Source organism: Hemiscyllium ocellatum, chromosome 1 (assembly GCF_020745735.1).
Source record: "Hemiscyllium ocellatum isolate sHemOce1 chromosome 1, sHemOce1.pat.X.cur, whole genome shotgun sequence".
Lineage (NCBI taxonomy): Eukaryota > Metazoa > Chordata > Chondrichthyes > Orectolobiformes > Hemiscylliidae > Hemiscyllium > Hemiscyllium ocellatum.
Window position 1 is genome coordinate 96,688,986 of NC_083401.1, and position 20,431 is coordinate 96,709,416.

Consider the following 20,431-nt stretch of genomic DNA (forward strand, 5'->3'; position numbering starts at 1 on the left):
CTTCAAGCCACCAACTCATTTATCATTTAATTTTTTCCTGTCTTCTAGTATACCATACATCTTCCCTTTTGTTCTTTATTCTCACCCTCCTAATTTTTGTCTCTTGAAATCATTTCTAACTTGTCCCAGTTCTGATGGAAATTCAGTAATGTGTTGGGATCAGTTTTGTGGTCCTTATTCAGGACTCTACACAGTTGGGCAGATTTTAAAAAAGTGACCAGAGCATTGATCTGAAAGCTCCTCTCCCATTTCTGTCCTGGGCTACTTTTAGCAGTGCAGGAACGTGGATAGGACGGGCTCCAATATGCTGCTGTTTTGAAGTTGTTGGTGGCATTATAGAAGTGGGTATTTAAAATTTACTTTAATTTCTGGTGAAGTAGTTGCATTTTGAGAACCTTTCTAAATCATACCTTCCGAGTGGAGGTGTGAACCATGGATTGAAAGTGGAAACAATCTGAATGGAGAGTAAAATTATGTTGTCCCTTTTCATGAAATGTTATAGCCTGAGTTATATTTACATTTGATAAACTGAGTGCTATATGCTGTGAGTGAGAAAAGTAAGTGACCATAAATTCATAAAGTTATATAGCACAGAAAGAGGCAATTTGTGCCAAAATATGTGCTTCATTCATTAAGCATCATTTTCATTTTTCCAGCACTTGGCCTGTAATCTTGTGTGCTATACTGCTTCAAGTGTTCATCTGAATACGTCTTAAATGTTGTGAAGGTTCCTCCCTTGACCACCTTTTCAGGCAGTGAGTTCCAGACACCTCCACCGTCTGAATGAAAACATTCTTTCTTAAATCTCCTTCATGCCTCCCCACAACCTTAAACCTAATCCCTCTGGTTAATGACTTCTCTATTAAGGGCAAATGTTTCTTCCTATTTACCCAATTATGCCCCTCATGTATTTGCAGACCGCAATGACATCCCTTCTCAGCACTCTTTCCTCTAGAAAGATTCCAGCCTATCTCATCATAACTGAAAAACTCCAACCCAAGCAACATCCTAGTGAATTTCCTCCGCATCCCCTCAGTGCAGTAATGAGAACTGCAGACAGTACTTCAATTGTGGCCTATACAGTTCAATCACAACTTCCCTGCTCTTGTATTCAATACCTTGAATAAAATAACCCAATTAATGTGGTTCGGAATACATTATTATTATGTTGGCAAGTGGCATAATTTCAAGTGAAAGAATAACATTGTAAAAGTAAAAATGTCTTTTGATCCAGGAGAATAGATTATTCACTAGATAAAGTGCACTGTATATTGTTTACTGAGTTTGTACAGTTGAATTTGCATTATTTATTGAAAGTATAGCCCAGTGTCAGATCAATTGCTAATTGGTTAAACGTTTCTCATTACATTCATTCAATTTTTAAATATCTAAACCATAAATTTGTCTGTTGCAAAAAGATTAACAGTCTGCATTTTTTAAGATTAGATTACTTACAGTGTGAAAACAGGCCCTTTGGCCCAACAAGTCCACATCGACCCTCCAAAGAGCAACCCACCCAGATCCCTTCACCTAACACTACAAGCAATTTAGCATGTTTGGACTGGGAGGAAACCGGAGCACCCAGAGGAAACCCATGCAGACACAGGGAGATCATGCAAACTCCACACAGACAGTTGCCCGAGGTGGGAATTGAACCTAGGTCTTTGGCATTGTGAGGTAGCAGTGCTAACCACTGTGCCACCATGCTGCCCATTTAAGAAACAACACAGCCATTAGTTTGACTGTCTTCAAAAGTACTAATGAATTTGGCACTCTAGTCTTTGTTTACATAACTGTCCACAGAAGTGTGCGATTGTTTGTGTTTATAGATTATAAGCTTCAATAGGATAATGGGTTACTTTAAGCACCTATCAAGAGATGTTAATTTTGACAGATTTATGAGCTTTTCAAAGATTCCAAATGCTATGCATTCTATTTACAAAGTTAAAATTGGATGAGTGAGTAAACAAGGGTCAGTGGGGTAATGGAGGCTGAAGTGTGGGTGATGGTTGGAAAAAATGAAGGTGTAAAGAGGGTAAGAGTGAGGAGAATGAACAAGTAAGAGTGAGGGGTGTTACAGTAATCTGCAGAACTAGATTGATGCCTCAGTTGGCGTGTTAACCTGGCCACATTGGCATCTGCCTGTTTCCATTTTCACCTCCCTATTCCAGATTAGACACAAATCCAACTGGCAGGCAAGACTACTGAAAATTTATGCCTCCAGGATTAGAAACCAGCCCTTTAGCTCTTTATCTATTTCCATGTGTTCACTGACCTGATCAGCAGTTTCACAATTTTTATGTGGTTCTATTTAGTTCAAACAGTTGACAGTTTGTTAACATTTTGTTTATACCAATTTCATTTTCTAATGTTTCTTGGCACACTTTACAAACAATAGACAAAGAACAGTTACCAAACGCAAGGGAGAAATAAAGAGGAACTTGAGAGAAAGTCAAAGGTAAAAGTCTTAGGAAACTTTGAAAGTAAAAAGAATAGTGATAAGCTGAAAATCTTTAGAAACAAAGTTTAGAAAGTAAGGTGATCAAAATTTAGGCAAGGAAATTATGGGGTGGAGAGGAAGGATTTACTCTACTCAATTATACTCAGTACAATCATGGGTTTTCCTTCAGTACCACCTTGCAATTTTTTTAAAAAATTGGGCATCATGCTGGCTTGTTTCCAATTTATCAATATATCCCCAATGTTCAACACTCCAATTGCTGTCAGCTTTTCACAAATCTTATTCTCAATTCTTTCTATGGGTGGCATGGTGGCACAGTGGTTAGCACTGCTACCTCACAGCACCAGAGACCTGGGTTCAATTCCTACCTCAGGTGACTCTGTGTGGAGTTTGCACATTCTCCTTGTGTCTGTGTGGGTTTCCTTCCACAATCCAAAAATGTGCACGTTAGGTAAATTGGTTATGCCAAATTTCCTTTGGTGTTAGGTGAGGGGGTAAAAGTTAGGAGGGTGGGTTATGCTTTGGTTGGGTCGGTGTGGACTTGTTGGGCTGAAGGGTCTATTTCCACACTGTAGTAATCTAATCTTTCCTCAGGATGAATGTCACTGCACTTTGTGGACAACAGTTTTGAGTGCTTTCATCTTACCTATTCATTTCAAGTGGATCGTAATTGATCATTGACAATATGCTATTTACCTTTTGTCCAGTTGGATATAGAGAAAATTAGTATTGTGCACATGAGTGATGTTGAGTCCAACAGTGTGGTGCTGGAAAAGCACAGCCGGTCAGGCGCAGGAAAATCTACGTTTCCAGCATAAACTCTTTCTCAGGAATGACGTCACAACTGTGACTATTCTGATCTATTATCCACATGAGCTTTCAAAAAGGACTTCCTGGACCATGATAACAATTTCATTTTTCACGGGGGTGTGATGTAAGGTGAGCGAAGAGAATAGATGATAGCATAACTGTTCTTCAATCACCCTTTGCTAACTACAGAATTGAATCCAACAGTGGACTAACAATATTTTGTTGAGTTATATATTTAACAGAGACTGCTTTATGGATTTTAACCAAGACGTTAAAATATTTTGAGGAAGAAGGTAGATGTTATACAGAACTGGTACAAATTACACAGCATCGCTTTTAAGATTAATCATAATTTTAACCATAGCTTCCAACAAAGGTCCATAACCCTGTCATAATTTTAGCACTAAAAGTCACCCATTCGAAGAAAATTTACATTCTACCCATGAAAATGATGCGATTTGTCAATTTAAAGTACCGATACATATAGTCATCAATTTACGGAGCTGACCTTGAAATTTACAAACATTCCCCGTTCCGAGCAAACTGTTAATGACTGGGGCCAAGTATGAGATGACCAACCCTGGGGAGGGCGGGGCATGTGTCACATATTGATTGGTTGGACGCCACTTACGCTGCCCTGATGGACAGTTGAGTCTGTGTTGTGAATGGATGGCTGGGGTGGCAATCAGAAGGTCGTTTCCTGCTGTCACGCACCGCGCCGGAATCCTGAACTCGAGCTGCGGACGTTGGGGTGGCGGAACGAAGCCAAGCCGGAGCACGAGCCCCCGGGGAGGGTTGCTGTCATGTGTCTGGAACCGGCGACATGGCGAATCAGTGGGGACAGCAGCACCAGGAGCACAAACTGTTAATAGTCGGCTTGAGGGCTGACTGGGCGGTGAATGGGGTTGGGGAGTGCAGCCCGGGTCCGGCGCCTTGTTTACCTTAGTGTGGCCGCCTGGCAGACTCCCGGGGTCGGCTGCTGGAGAATACACCTCCCCGTCCCCTGCTTTCTTGGAGCCCCCACCTCGGGGTTTATTATATTTTAATAAAGATGGCGGAGGAACCACAGGCTGCAAACTAATGACTGTCAGAAACATCGCTTCAATTTGTAATATGGTGAGTAAAGGTCTGGGGTTTTTTTCCCAGTATCTCGCAGTTAGACGCGCGCATGCAGTTGAGAATTAGGTTTACGGTGCTGATAAATGGCCGTGTCAATCCATCAGAGTTCACCTTTACAGATCCCACTTAACAGTCCCAAAGCTGAACTGAAGTTCTATTCCGCTGTGTTTTTGTGAAATGCGTTTGTGAGTTTTACAAATGGACATCTTGAATAGTTCAAACCCAGCACTGCCGTGCGATCATCGTGGACCTTAATGTAAAAAGCATTCAAAGGAAAACTTTCTTTTTAACGTAGAAATTATCTTTACACACGTAGAAAGTGTACTGCTTTGAAATTATAGAATTCTAGCATATGCATAATGGTGCATTTTGTTGATGAATTAACTTTTGGAAATGTATCTGTTAGTTATCTGTTTATCTGTTAGTTTGCGCAGATCGCAAAAACAAGAGGGAAGAAATATTGGTCATTCAAGCGACTATATTCAGCTCTGCAAGTGGAAGAACCGTAGAATTAAGTTTGTTTACTTGAAAGCAGATTGTATTAGCTTAAGTAGTTTCTCATTTAAGTAAAACTATTATTGAAGTTATTTTATAGAAACTTTGCAGGACATCGGTTAAGCTATTCCTGGATTATGGAAAAGAACTGGAACAGATTTTGTGTAGTGTTCTAATGGCAAAAAATCCGTATGCATAAACGTTAAAAAATCAGCATCCACGTTTAGTGGGTTATAGGGAAGGCAAATGGAATGTTGGTCTTTATTTCAAAGAGAATGGACATAAAAAAGGGAGGTCTTGCGAAATCTATACAATATACTTGTCAGACAACAGCTAGATCACTGTGAATGGCCTCTTTATTTAAGGAAAGATACTGGCATTGGAGGCAGTCCAGAGAAGATTCACTCAGCTGATCCTGGGTATGGAGGAACAGTCTTATGAGTGTCACAAAGTGTGGCTTTCGAAAAGCACAGCCGGTCAGGCAGAATTTGAGGAGCAGGAGAGTCGATGTTTCGAGCATAAGCTCTTCAAGGAAGGGTGTATACTCATTCGTGTTTAGAGGAATGAGAGGTGACCTTCTTGAAGTATACAAGATTCTTGGGCAAGTTGACAGGGCAGATAGTCATAGAGATGTACAGCACGGAAACAGACTCTTTGGTACAACTTGTTCGTGCGGACCAGATATCCCAATCCAGTTTAGTCCCACCTGCCAGCACCTTGCCCATATGCCTCCAAACCCTTCCTATTCATATACCCATCCAAATGCACTTGTACCAGCCCCAACCACTTCTCTGGCTGCTCATTCCATACACGTACCACCCTCTGTGTGAAAAAGTTGCCCCTTAGGTCTCTTTCATATCTTCCTCCTCTCGCCCTAAACCTATGCCCTGGACTCCCCCACTCCAGAGAAGAAACTTTGTCTATTAATCCTATCCACGTCCCTCACGATTTCATAAACCTCAGCCTCTGTCGCTCCAGGGAAAACTGCCCTAGCCTATTCAACCTCTCCCTATAGCTCAAATCCTCCAACCCTGGCAACATCCTTGTAAATCTTTTCTGAACCCTTTCAAGTTTCACAACATCTTTTCAATAGGAAGGAGACCAGAATTGCACACAATTTTCCAACAGTGGCCTAACAAATGTCCTGTACAGCTGCAACATGACTTCCCAACCCTGTACTCAACACTTGTGGAAAGGTTGTTTGTTCTTGAGGGATAGTCTGGGAATAGAGAACTGAAGCTCAAAATCAGTGGCCACACATTTAAGTCATAGGTGAGGAGATATTTCTTTGGACAATAGTGAATGAGAGAAATGTTTTAATGCAGAGAGCTATTGAGGCTAGTCTCTGAGTATTCTCAAAGCTGAGCTGTACAAGTTTTTAATGAGTAAGGGGTTCAGGATTATGGGAAAATACAGAGAGTTGAGGATCAGATCAGCACTGATCTGATCGGCAGAGCAGTCTCAATGGGCTAATGGCCTTATGATCTTAAACAGATTGTGGGACTTTAAGCTCTTGCTAGAGATAGGAGTTTAAAAAAAACTGTGCCTGCATTATTATTTTGTGATCAATTTAAATTGTATTAATAATATAGCCTGTTGAATGCAGCGAGGGCACTTATTCATTTTATGCCATTGGGCTTCTTCCAGTTTAGAAGATGATGGGATGAACGCCCGTTTTCATCTGTTGTTACTTTGAATGGGAATGCTAACATCTCTCTGTTTCAAAGGAGCAGTGTGGGAAAATAATACTTTTTAATGTTAGGACATATTAAAGAAATCAAATAGCGGTTGGAGCCTCATCTACCTTATTTGGATATTGAAATTTATAGCAAAGAATTAAATTGGCAAGACTTTAGTTCAGTGCTTGGTATGTTAACATATACAATGTCTAATTTCTAGTTCTTTGGCGATCTGGGGGACATAACACAATACTGTGTGCACAAGTCATGTTTCTGATATTGATCCCTGTTTCAAAACACTTAAATCTCCTGATTGGCTATGTGTTTTTTTTAGTTTAAAAAAATGACTCGTACATTTTGAGTTGTATTAAAAATGTTTTGCCTTCTCAAAAATGAACTTCATTAGTCGACCTTTTCAGGATACTTGGTATGTCTTAGAAAGGAAAACCTATACTTTTGTACTTTTCTATGAAAGAATAAACTTACACTTTTAAAACAAAAGATTAATTGATATTCATTTCTTACACAGTGAAATGTTTATAGTTTTGAAAATGTTAGAATTCTTTATCTGCCAGCATGAATAGTCATGAAGTGTGAAATAGCTACATTCATTACTAAATTTCATGGCTGGAATAAATGTCTTTAATTTGAACATGTGAATGGTAAATTTTGAGGTCACACATTTAGTTAGTATTCAGTTATATGTTGTAAGCTAGTTCTGTTAACCATCTGAAATAGATTGAAACTAGTGACATAAATGCAGAGATTGCTAACAAAAATGTGATCAACATTTTGAATTTGTTTCTTGATAGAATATTGGGGGCAAATCCTAGAATTATTTAAGAAACAATGGACAATTGCACTGTGATGATATGTGATCTTTCTGGATTAATTAATGTAGATGAGCTTGAACTGGGTTCCTTATTTGTCAACCATATATATCTATTGCACATCCTATAGCTGTGTTCATTAGTCAGGATGTGGAAGTGCCGGTGTTGGACTGGGATGGGCAAAGTTTAAAAATAAATCACACAACACCAGGTTATAGTCCAATAGGTTTATTTGGAAGTACCAGCTTTCGGAGCTCTGCTCCTTCATTGGGTAGCTGTGGGTCATTAGGATCGTAAGCCATACAGAATTTATAGCAAAAGATTAGTGTTGTTTCAGTTGCATGACACTGTGATCTTTTGCTTTAAATTCTGTGTTTTATAATCCTGCTCCAAAGCCACCTGATGAAGGAGCAGCGGTCCGAAAATAGTACTTCCAAATAAATCTGTTGGACTATAATTTGGTGTTGTGACTTCTAATGAAAAAAATTAGTCAGTTATCTTTTAATAATGGATTTAGGTATGATAACTAAAAGAGCTAATGGCTTATGAATCCCATGGAATGTCAGTTTTTGTATAATTATCTTCACCTTGGTTATTTTATATAGATTTTGAATATTTTTTGAAAATGGCTGTTTTTAAAGTTTACTTTAAGATAAACGTACATTGGGACCACGTAAGCTTGTGTTTTATAAGGTATAGGATTATTTATGGCTTTTTATGTATAATTCGATACAGGTTCTCATTCAGCTATGGAATGGAGGAGTTTGGAGGAATATTGTATGTTTATTGTCCCAGGACTATAGGCAATAAAAGTCATTGTATGAACAGTGTAGTAAGTTGAGAGCATGAATTTAGACCTATTGGCAAACTTAATTAAAACGGTAAAGTTGAAATTTTGGTCATTCAATATATACTGTGATTGTTGAAGGTGGGAACATGACATTTTCAAATTTTGGCTTTGCTATTCAGGATGCATTTGATTGTTGTATTCTGCATTCCTGGTACACATGAAATTTGTGATCCCCTCAATGCAGCAATATTTCTGGTTAACTAAATGTGTCACCTTTTTTCTGATTGGACTGTTTGGTAAATTGGGAGGTGGGGGGGCGGGGGGGGGGGGTAGTAGCAGAATGGTTATGCCACCCAATGCTCATGTTCAGGGTATATGGGTTCAAATCCCATCATTGCAACTGGTAGAAGTTGAGGTCAATCAAAATTCAAGCTTTTAGAAAATAAAGGTGGACTGATGATGACCATGTAACCATTGTCTCTTATCCTGAAAACCTATTTGCCATAGGAATGTCCTTTGGGAAGGAAGTTTGCCTCCTGATCTATTCTGGTCTACATGTGATTCCAGAGCCACGGCATTGTGATTGGCTACGACTCTGACTCTTAAATATATCTTGGATAGTTGGGGATGGGTGATAAATGCTGGCCTTGTTGCTGATGCCCAAATTTCATGACAGAATTAAAGAAAAAGTATGGGCCAATAGGTACAAAGCACATGCATCAACTTCAATCAAAAACACATTTTAATGCCTCCATTGAGTTGTGAATAAGAATATCTGAGCTCTTAAGTTTGGGGGAGCTTTTTCAGCTTTTCCTCTGGTGAGCAAAACATTTTTGACTAAACTTCAGTTTACTGCTCTAGAATGGCAATAAGTAAATGAGCTAATCATCTTCTTTTAGAGCTATAACATAAATTATTCCTGTACATACACCTGAGTTTTCATTTTCTTTGCAACATGCAACATAAAATTACTATTTATTAATTAAATATTACTGCCATCTCTTTAAGTTCAACAATCTTGCTTTCATTTGTACTCCTCCAACTCGCAATGTGTGCTGCATTCACCTGCCACTGAGCAATCTTTTCATTTGTCCCTCCTTTTTACCCTTCCACCTAAAATGTGTCATTTCGTATTTACTATTATAGCGGCTGATATTTATTTTGATATACTTGAAAATTTCTGAAATTTGTAACCTGTGCTATTTTAGATGTTATGATTCTCATTATAATTTATTGTGAGAATTGATATTAGATTGTCTTGCAAGCTGGTATCGCAAAGTCTTTAATTGCTGGGTTAGTGGTGCTGGAAGAGCACAGCAGTTCAGGATGCATCCGAGTAGCAGTAAAATCAACATTTCGGGCAAAAGCCCTTCATCAGGAATAAAGGCATCTCCCAGACCATACAGAACCTCATCACTTCAGATCTCCCACCCACAGCTTCCAACCTCATAGTCCGGGAACCCCGCATTGCCTGGTTCTACCTCCTTCCCAAGAGCCACAAGCCTGACCACCCTGCCCAACCCATGGTCTCAGCATGCTCCTGTCCCACTGAACTCATCTCTACCTACCTTGACACTGACCTGTCCCCTCTAGTCCAGGAACTGCCCACATACGTTCGAGACACCACCCACGCCCTCCACCTCCTCCAAGACTTCCGTTTCCCCGGCCCCCAATGCCTCATCTTCACCATGGATATCCAATCCTTCTATACCTCTATCTGCCATGACTAGGGCCGCCAAGCCCTCTGTTTTTTCCTCTCCCGACGTCCCCAAAAGTACCCTTCCACCAACACTCCCATTCGTTTGGCAATTTCTCCTTTGAATCCTTCCACTTCCTCCAAACCAAAGGGGTAGTCATGGGCACACATATGGGCACCAGCTATGCCTGTCTCTTTGTTGGCTACTTAGAACAGTCGATCTTCTGTAATTACACCGGCACCACTCCCCACCTCTTCCTCCGCTACATTAATGACTGCATTGGCACCACCTCGTGCTCCCGCGAGGAGGTTGAGCAATTCATCAACTTCACCAACACATTCCATCCCAACCTTAAATTTACCTGGACCATCTGACACCTCCCTCCCCTTCCTGGACCCCTCCATCTCCATTAATGACGACCGACTTGACGCTGACATTGTTTACAAACCCACCGACTCCCACAGCTACCTGGATTACACCTCTTCCCACCCTACCTCCTGCAAAAATGCCATCCCATATTCCCAATTCCTCCGCCTCCGCCGTATCTGCTCCCAGGAAGACCAGTTCCACCACAGAACACACCAAATGGCCTCCTTCTTCTTTAGAGACCGCAATTTCCCTTCCCACATGGTTAAACATGCCCTCCAACGCATCTCATCCACATCCCACACCTCCGCTCTCAGACCCCACCCCTCCAACCGTAACAAGGACAGAACGCCCCTAGTGCTCACCTTCCACCCTACCAACCTTTGCATAAATCAAATCATCTGTTGACATTTCCGCCATCTCCAAAAAGACCCTACCACCAGGGATATATTTCCCTCCCCACCCCTTTCCACCTTCCGCAAAGACCGTTCCCTCTGTGACTACCTGGTCAGGTCCACGCCCCCCTACAACCCACCCTCTCATCCTGGCACCTTCCCCTGCCACCGCGGGAACTGCAAAACCTGTGCCCACACCACCTCCCTCACCTCCATCCAAGGCCCTTAAGGAGCCTTCCACATCCATCAAAGTTTTACCTGCACATCCACTAATATCATTTATTGTATCCGTTGCTCCCGATGCGGTCTCCTCGACACTGGGGAGACTGGACGCCTCCTAGCAGAGTGCTTTAGGGAATATCTCCAGGACACCCGCACCAATCTACCACACCGCCCTGTGCCCCAACATTTCAACTCCCCCTCCCACTCTGCCGAGTACATGGAGGCCCTGGGTCTCCTTCGCCGCCGCTCCCTCACCACCCGATGCCTGGAGGAAGAACGCCTCATCTTCCGCCTCAGAACACTTCAACCCCAGGGCATCAATGTGGACTTCAACAGTTTCCTCATTTCCCCCTTCCCCCACCTCACCCCAGTTCCAAACTTCCAGCTCAGCACTGTCCCCATGACTTGTCCGACCTGTCTATCTTCTTTTCCACCTATCCACTCCACCCCCCCCACCCTCAACCTATCACCTTCATGCCCTCCCCCACTCGCCTATTGTACTCTATGCTACTTTCTCCCCACCCCCACCCTCCTCTAGCTTATCTCTCTATGCTTCAGGCTCTCTGCCTTTATTCCTGATGAAGGGTTTTTGTCCGAAACGTCGATTTTACTGCTCCTCGAATGCTGCCTGAACTGCTGTGCTCTTCCAGCACCACTAATCCAGAATCTGGTTTCCAGCATCTGCAGTCATTGTTTTTACCTTTAATTGCTGGAACCAGTCTGTCAGGGTTTTCTGGAAAGCCTGAACAAAGCAGCTCCTTACTGTATTGACAATTAGTACAGATCTTGAGTACAGGCTTTGAGCAAGTCACAATAGAGCCACAAAATGGACAGAGATCTGCTACAAAAGAGGCTTAAATACTTAATTCGGGTAAATATGTGGTTTTACTCAATTAAGAACAGTGAGGTGCATTTCAGAAAGATAGTGGAGTATTTTAATTTTTTGGTTAAATTCTTGTGCATTCTATCCTTCCACCAGCAGACTAAGGGTCTCTGTTTCATTTGGTTATTGTTTCGTTTTTCAACAGTTTCTGCTTTGTCAGATTTGAGATCACAAAGTGTTTGAAGACTTTCTAAAAGGAGTTGCAAAAGGATTTGACTAATTTTGAACACCACAGCAAGGAAAAGACTTGTGGTGTATTAAAATAAAAAGTGCAATTGAAAAGTGATTGTTTTTATTATGTAAAAACATGAATTACGTCTTTTGGGCTGTACAAGCAAAAGTTCTCAGCTGTGTACCAATGGGTTATTACTTATTGTTAATGAAACTAAATTTGTTGATATCGGTTTAACATTTTAGATCAAGATAAATCAGTTTCTACTTTATTCTTAAAAAGATAAAGGATACATGAATTAAATAGACTCGATCAATTGAAGTACTTACCACGGGTTCACTTAGTCAAGTCATAGAGATGTACAACATGGGAACAGACCCTTCGGTCCAATCTGTCCATGCTGACCGGATATCTCAACCCAATCTAATCCCACCTGCCAGCACCCGGCCCATATCCCTCCAAACTCTTCCTATTGATATGCCCATCCAAATGCCTCTTAAATGTTGCAGTTATACCAGCCTCCACCACATCCTCTGGCAGCTCATTCCATACACATACTACCCTCTGCGTGAAAAAGTTGCCCTTCTCACCCTAAACCTATGCCCTGTAGTTCTAGACTCCCCGACCTCAGGGAAAAGACTTTGTCTATTTATCCTATCCATGCCCCTCATAATTTTGTAAACCTCTATAAGGTCACCCCTCAGCCTCTGACTTTCCAGCCTGTTCAGCCTCTCCCTGGAGCTCAAATCCTCCAACCCTGGCAACATTCTTGTCAACCTTTTCTGAACCCTTTCAAGTTTCACAACATCTTTCTGATAGGAAGGAGACCAGAATTGCACGCAGTATTCCAACAGTGGCCTAACCAATGTCCTGTACAGCCGCAACATGACCTTCCAACTCGTGTACTCAATACTCTGACCAATAAAGGAAAGCATACCAAACGCCGCCTTCACTATCCTATCTACCTGCGACTCCATATTCAAGGGGCTATGAACCTGCACTCCAAGGTCTCTTTGTTCAGCAACACTCCCTAGGACCTTACCATTAAGTGTATAAGTCCTGCTAAGATTTGTCTTCCCAAAATGCAGCACCTCGCATTTATCTGAATTAAACTCCATCTGCCACTTCTCAGCCCATTGGCCCATCTGGTCCAGATCCTGTTTTAATCCAAGGCAACCCTTGTCTCCAACCCTCTTCACTGCACCTCCAATTTTGGTGTCATCTGCAAACTTACTAACTGTACCTCTTATGCTCGCATCCAAATCATTTATGTAAATGCCAAAAGCAGAGGGCCCAGTACTGATCTTTGTGGCACTCCACTGGTCACAGGCCTCCAGTCTGAAAAACAACCCTCCACCACCACCCTCTGTCTTCTACCTTTTGAGCCAGTTCTGTATCCAAATGGCTAGTTCTCCCTGTATTCCATGAGATCTAACCTTGCTAATTGGCCTCCCATGGGGAATCTTGTTGAACGCCTTACTGAAGTCTATATAGATCACATCTACTGCTCTGCCCTCATCAATCGTCTTTGTCACTTCAATCAAGTTTGTGAGACATGATTTCCCACGCACAAAGCCATGTTGACTATCCTGAATCAGACCTTGTCTTTCCATATACATGTGCATCCTGTCCCTCAGGATTCCCTCCAACAACTTGCCCACCACTGAGGTCAGGCTCACTGGCCTATAGTTCCCTGGCTTGTCTTTACTGCCCTCCTTAAACAGTGGCACCACGTTTGCCAACCTCCAGTCTTCCAGCACCTCACCTGTGACTATTGATGCTACAAATATTTCAACAAGAGACCCAGCAATCACTTCTCTAGCTTCTCACAGAGTTCTCGGGTACACCTGATCAGGTCCTGGGGAATTATCCACCTTTGAGAAAATGAGGACTGCAGCTGCTGGAGATCAGAGCTGAAAAATGTGTTGCTGGAAAAACGCAGCAGGTCAGGCAGCATCCAAGGAGCAGGAGAATCGACGTTTCGGGCATAAGCCCTTCTTCAGATTCCTGCTCGATTCTCCTGCTCCTTGGATGCTGCCTGACCTGCTGCGCTCTTCCAGCAACACATTTTTCAGGTTTATCCACCTTTTTAACCATTTCAACACATCCAGCACTTCCTCATCTGTAATCTGGACATTTTGCAAGATGTCACCATCTATTTCCCTATAGCTTCCATATCTGTTTCCACGGTAAATACTGATGCAAAATATTCACTTAGTATCTTTCCCCATTTTCTGTGGCTCCATACAAAGGCCGCCTTGCTGATCTTTGAGGGGCCCTAATCTCTCCCTAGTTACCTTTTTGTCCTTTAATGTATTTGTAAAAAACCTTTGGATTCTCCTTAATTCTATTTGCCAAAGCTATCTCATGTCCCGGTTTTGCCCTCCTGATTTGCCTCTTAAGTATACTCCTACTTCCTTGACTCTTCTGAGGATTCACTCGATCTTTTCTGAAGAAGGGCTCATGCCCTTACCGTCGATTCTCCTGCTCTTTGGATGCTGCCTGACCTGCTACGCTTTTCCAGCAACACATTTTCAGCTCTATCCTGTCTATGCCTGACAAATGCTTTCTTCTTTTTCTTAATCAAACCCTCAATTTCTTTAGTCATCCAGTGTTCTCTATACCTACCAGCCTTCCCTTTCATCCTGACAGAAATATACTTTCTCTGGATTCTTGTTATCTCATTTCTGAAGGCTTTCCATTTTCCAGTCGTCCCTTTACCTGCGAACATCTGCTTTCAAAAGTTCTTGCCTAATACTGTCAAAATTGACCTTTCTCCAATTTAAAACTTCAACTTTTAGATCTGGTCTATCCTTTTCCATCACTATTTTAAAATGAATAGAATTATGGTTGCTGGCCCCAAAGTGTTCCTCAACTGACACCTCAGTCACCTGCCCTGCCTTATTTCCCAAGAGTAGCTCAAGTTTTGCATGTTCTCTAGTAGGTGTATTTACATACTGAATCAGAAAATTGTCTTGTACACACTTAAGAAATTCCTCTCCATCTAAACCTTTAACACCATGGCAGTCCCAGTTGATGTTTGGAAAGTTAAAATCCCCTACCATAACTACCGGATTATTCTTACAGATAGCTGAAATCTCCTTCCAAGATTTTCTCAATTTCCCTCTGACTATTGTGGAGTCTATAATACAATCCCAATAAGGTGATCATCTCTTTCTTATTTCTCAATTCCACCCAAATAACTTCCCTAGATGTATTCCAGGAATATCCTCCCTCAGCACAGCTGTAATGCTATCCCTTATCAAAAATGCCACTCCCCCTCCTCTCTTGCCTCCCTTTCTATCCTTCTTGTAGCATTTGTATCCTGGAACATTAAGCTGCCAGTCCTGCCCATCCCTGAGCCATGTTTCTGTAATTGCAATGATATCCCAGTCCCATATTCCTAACCATGCCCTGAGTTCATCTGCCTTCCCTGTTAGTCCCCTTGCATTGAAATAACTGCAGTTTAATTTATTAGTCCTAGCATGTCCCTGGCTGCCCTGACTTGTTTGTTTGTTTGTTTGACTCACTTCTGTTCTCAGCTGTACCCATGTCAGATTGATCTCTTTCTTCACTATCTCCCTGGTTCCAATGTGGACAATGACCTCCTGCGGCCCCTCTCCCCCATGAGAATATTCTGCACCCTCTCTGAGACATCCTTGATCCTGGCACCAGGGAAACAACACAACAAGTGTTTATAAACATGGAACAAATTGATTAAATATTATACAGAAATCTGTCACGATTGCGTAGTGGGATCATGTACATCATGGAAAAACGCACAAAGGTTATGCCAGTTCATGCTAGGTGATGAGAGGTTGGAATGGCTCTTGTTGGTATGGTGAGATTCTGTGCTGTACCTTTTTTGCACATAAAGTCACTTCTTTGCTATTGATGTTGAAATATAGCTCTCTTTTGGAATGAAAGAAAGGTGTCTGATCCTTGTTCATGTTCATTCTGTCTTTTTCAAAGTCTTCTATTGCAGATGTCTTTTTTTACAGTATTTCCTAGTTGTGTGTATAGATTGGTGATTGGGAAAATGTTGGCAGTGAGCCACTCCTGGCTGAAAGTGTCCCTCACTTCTGTACACTTGTTTTTTTTTCCCTCCATTTCCACTGTGATTATAATCAAAAGTTGAACTTTTGGCAGCATGCATGTGAGGTGTAATCACATGATGGAGGAAACTTTTCTGTAGTGAAGCATACTGTTAGCTGAAAATGCAGCAAGTGGTGTTGGGTTATAAAATAGCCTCCTTACCAAAGCAGGAGGTTGTTTTTGTCACAGTCATAACTTCATTGTCCATCTCCATTGCCATTAACATGAAAGCAGAAAGGTGCAGATATTTTCAAAAATTAAATTCACATGGAAATATTTCACATTACGTTGGTTTTGCTTTTATTGCACTCATTTGCTGAGACTAGCCTTTTCAGAAATTAAATATGGTCGTAAGCCATCAGAACAGAAGTAGGCCATTTTGCCTGTTGAATCTGCTTTACCATCCTCTGAGATCATGTTTGATCTGAATCCTCAACTCCCACTTTCCTGTCTTTTTCCCATATCCCTTGATTTACTTACTGTTTTTAAAAATCTGTCTATCTCAGCTTTGAATATACATAAAGACCCCTGTGGTAAAGAATGCTACTGATTCACAAACTTCTTAGAGAAGAAATTCCTCATCTCTGTTTGAAATGTTGATCCTTTAGTCTGAGATTATACACTCTTGTTCCAGACTCTCCCAGAAATGGAAAACAACCATTCCATGTCGACCCTTTCAAGTCCTCTCAAGGTCTTTTTATGTTTCAACAAGGTTGCCCCTTATTCTTCTAGATTTCAAAGAGTACGGACCCAATTCACTCACTCTTTCCACATAAAACAGTTCCTCTAGTATCAGCTAGCTGAACTTTTGGACTATTTCCAATGCCAGTATATATTTATTTAGATAAGGGACCAAAACTGTCCTCCGTATTCCAACTGAGGTCTGACTAGTGCCACTGTCAGACTATAGTTTTAGCAAAGCCTCCCTACTTTTATATTTTGTTTCTTTTGAAATATATGCCAACATTCCATTTGCCTTCTCTATTACAAGTTGAACTTGAATGCTAGCTTTTTGTGATTCATGGATGAGAACTCCCAAATCTCTCTTCTGTAGCTTTTTGTGGTCTTTCTCCATTCTTGTTTGCTGTTAACTTTATATTGAAAGTAGGATGTAAAAGACTGAGTGAGTACTAGAGGCATATAATCACAAATAGTGTGACCTAGGTACAGACCGGCATAAGGGCCAACGTACTTTATCTTTGCGTTACACCCTGCAGTAGGGGCATCAAGGTTTCGTGCTGAAGTATGTAGCTGATTCTGTAAAATCTGTTCCCCTCCACATCTCCCCCACCCTCTTTTTTTTTTAACCCCTCAAAAATGAAAATCTTGGGACACCATACTGAGCTGGATTACATGCTGAGATTGGCTACACACATTCCTTCATACGTTTGGGATGACACTGCATCTGCTTAACTGCCTCACTCTGCCTTAACTTTGAGTGATAGCCCTTTAGTTGAAATGAGATGAGACCTTTCTCTGTGTCCTGGGGTAAGTCCTGTCTCAGAGTGTTGCTGGCCAATGGGCGATATCACACTGAGTGTGTTCTGTTTACATTCACTCGTGGGACGAGGATGTCGCTGGCTGGATCAGCATTTATTACCTATCTGTAGTTGCCCTTGTAAAGGTGGTGGTGAGCTGCCTTCTTGAACCACAATGCTATTAGGGAGCTAATTTCAGGATTTTACCCAGTGATGGTGAATGTACAGCAATATATGTCTAAGAATGTTGAGTGGATTGGAGGTAGACTTGCAGGTTGTGGTGTTCCTATGTATCTGCTGCACTTGTCTTTCCAGATAGAAGTGGTCATGAGTTTGGAAGGTTACACAAGTGTCAATACTGCAGGAGGAAGAGAAAACAGATATGCTGTGAAACTTGGGTGAGTTAGATCTCACAAGGGTTGGGTTGGCAGGCCCTGCTTCTGGGTGGCAAAACCACGAGAAGATGGCCTGTGACACAGGGGCCCTAGGATTAAGTCAGAGTCACCCAGCCACCGTTTTGACTGGCCTTCACCTACACGGTGTAATACATGCAGACCTGTCCTGTTAACCTGGAGCAGTGGCTGGATTAATTGTGCAGATGATTAGTGGGCTCAATTGGGTCATGAGGGGCTTATGCACCATTTTCTCTCACCCACCCCTAAAATCATAATGAGCCATATAAAAGCTGATGGTATTAGCGCCTTACTTTAAATGTCCAACCACACATTTATTCCCAGATGACCCATGAATTTTAACTGCATGTGGACATGTCATTGCACTGTAGAGTACTTGCTAATTTGGGAAAATTAGCTGTGGAGCAGTCTCTGAAATGTGAGACTATGCATTTTCCAAACTTTGTTTACAGAAGAAATCACCTGTTGCTTTAATTACTTTGTTTATTCCCAGCTAATTATGCAATTTTCACAAGTAGTTTTGAATGCACTCTGATTTCTGGTATCTATCTGTGGATATCTATCAATTTCATATGCCATCAATATTTGAATCATATAATCAGTATCCAACTGTTGTTCAGTCCCTTTCCTAATGTTATGATCCAGATTTTTCACCATCTTAACATTTCCTTTGCGTTTTAAGACTTAATAGTGTAACAATTGTTTAAATTTACTGTTGTAATTTTTTTTTCCCTGTGTGAATCACTGTAGTTTATTTTCCATTGGTCCACTTGTTTAAAAAATGATGCCATTTCATTGGAGGCAGGTCCAAGAAGGTTCACGAGGATGATCTCTGGTGTGAGGGGTATTGTGTTATGAGCAAATGCTAAACAGGTTAGGACTGTACTCACTGAAGTTTTTAAACAAATAAAAAGTGACCTCGTAGAAATCTTAAGGGGCTTGACAGGGTAAATACTAAGAGGATGTTACCCCTGTAAGGAGAGTCTAGGATCAGAGTGCATAGTCTTAACATGATGCCAATTTAAGATTGAGATCACCAAGGAGTTTCTCCTCACAGTAGGTTCAGAGTCGTGGAAACTCCTCGTCAGAGACAGCTGTAGGAGCAGAGTCTTGTGTATATTTACAATATAGAACATAGAAAAGTACAACACAGAACAGGCCCTTCAGCCCACGATGTTGTGCTGAGATTTAATTCTAATGTAAAATATAATAACTTAACCTACGCACCCCTCAACTCACTGCTTTCCATGTGCATGACCAGCAGTCGCTTAAATGTCCCCAGTTACTCTGCTTCCACCACCACAGCTGGCAACGAATTCCATGCATTCACAACTCTCTGCGTAAAAAAACCTACCTCTGATGTCTCCTTTATATCTTCCTCCTAATATCTTCAAATTATGACTTCTCGCGCCAGTCAATCCTGCCCTGGGGAAAGCTCTCTGGCTATTGACTCTATCTATTCCTCTCATTATCTTGTCCACCTCGATCAGGTCTTCTCTTTTTCCTCCTTCTCTCCAGAGAGAAAAGTCCGAGCTTATTCAACCTTTCTTCATATGGCAAGCCCTCCAGGCCAGGCAGCATCCTGGAAAACCTTCTTCGCACCTTCTCCAAAGCCTCTATCTTTCCTATAGTAGGGTGACCAGAACTGGACACAATATTCCAAGTGTGGTCCCACCAGGGACTTGTAGAGCTGCAGCAAAACCTCGCGGCTCTTAAACTCAATCTCCCTGTTAATGAAAGCCAAAACACCATATGCTTTCTTACCAACCCTATCCACTTGGGTGGCAACTTTGAGGGATCTATGTACTTGCGCACCCAGATCCCTCTTTCACTGCCAAGAATTCTGTCTTTAATCCTATATTCAGCATTCGAGTTCGACCTTCCGAAATACATCATTTCGTATTTATCCAGGTTGAGCTCCATCTGCCATTTCTCAGCCCAGCTCTGCATCCTATCTGTCGCGCTGCAGTCTGCAGTAGCCCTCTATACTATCAATGACACCTCCAACCTTTGTGTCATCTGCAAATGTACTAACCCACCCCTCAACCTCCTCATCCAAGTCACTTATTAAAAACTACGAAGAGCAGAGGCCCAAGAGCAGTCCCTGCAGGACCCCACTCAACACTGACCTCCAGGCAGAATACTTTCCATCTACAACTACTCTCTGCCTTCTGTCAGCCAGCCAATTCTCAATCCAGATAGCCAAATTTCCCTGTATCCCATACTTCCTGACCTTTATGAATGAGCCTACCATGGGGAATTTTATCAAATGCCTTGCTGAAGTCCATATATACCACATCCACTGCTCAACCGTCGTCGACTTGTCTGACACCACCTCAAAGAACTCAGTAAGATTTGTGAGGCATGACCTGCCCTCAAAGCCATGCTGACTGCCTTTAATCACACTATGCTTTGCCAAATAGGATTTATGACTATCCCTCAGAATTCTTTCCAAAACTTGTCTGACTGCAGACGTAAGACTGACTGGTCTGTAATTGCCAGGCATTTCCCTATTACCCTTCTTGA

At 41.8% G+C, this 20,431-nt stretch overlaps 1 protein-coding gene across 4 annotated transcripts in view; it reads left to right on the top strand.

Moving 5' to 3' along the window:
• Positions 1–3,986: 3,986 nt before the first annotated feature.
• usp46 (ubiquitin specific peptidase 46) overlaps positions 3,987–20,431 on the top strand; it is a 99,842-nt gene continuing 83,397 nt past the window's right edge. For all 4 annotated transcript variants that reach the window (XM_060824230.1, XM_060824239.1, XM_060824221.1 and 1 more), the window contains exon 1: positions 3,987–4,387. In XM_060824230.1, the coding sequence (XP_060680213.1) occupies positions 4,352–4,387 (36 nt within the window). In that variant the 5' untranslated portion in view covers positions 3,987–4,351. The remainder of the gene's footprint in view (positions 4,388–20,431) is intronic.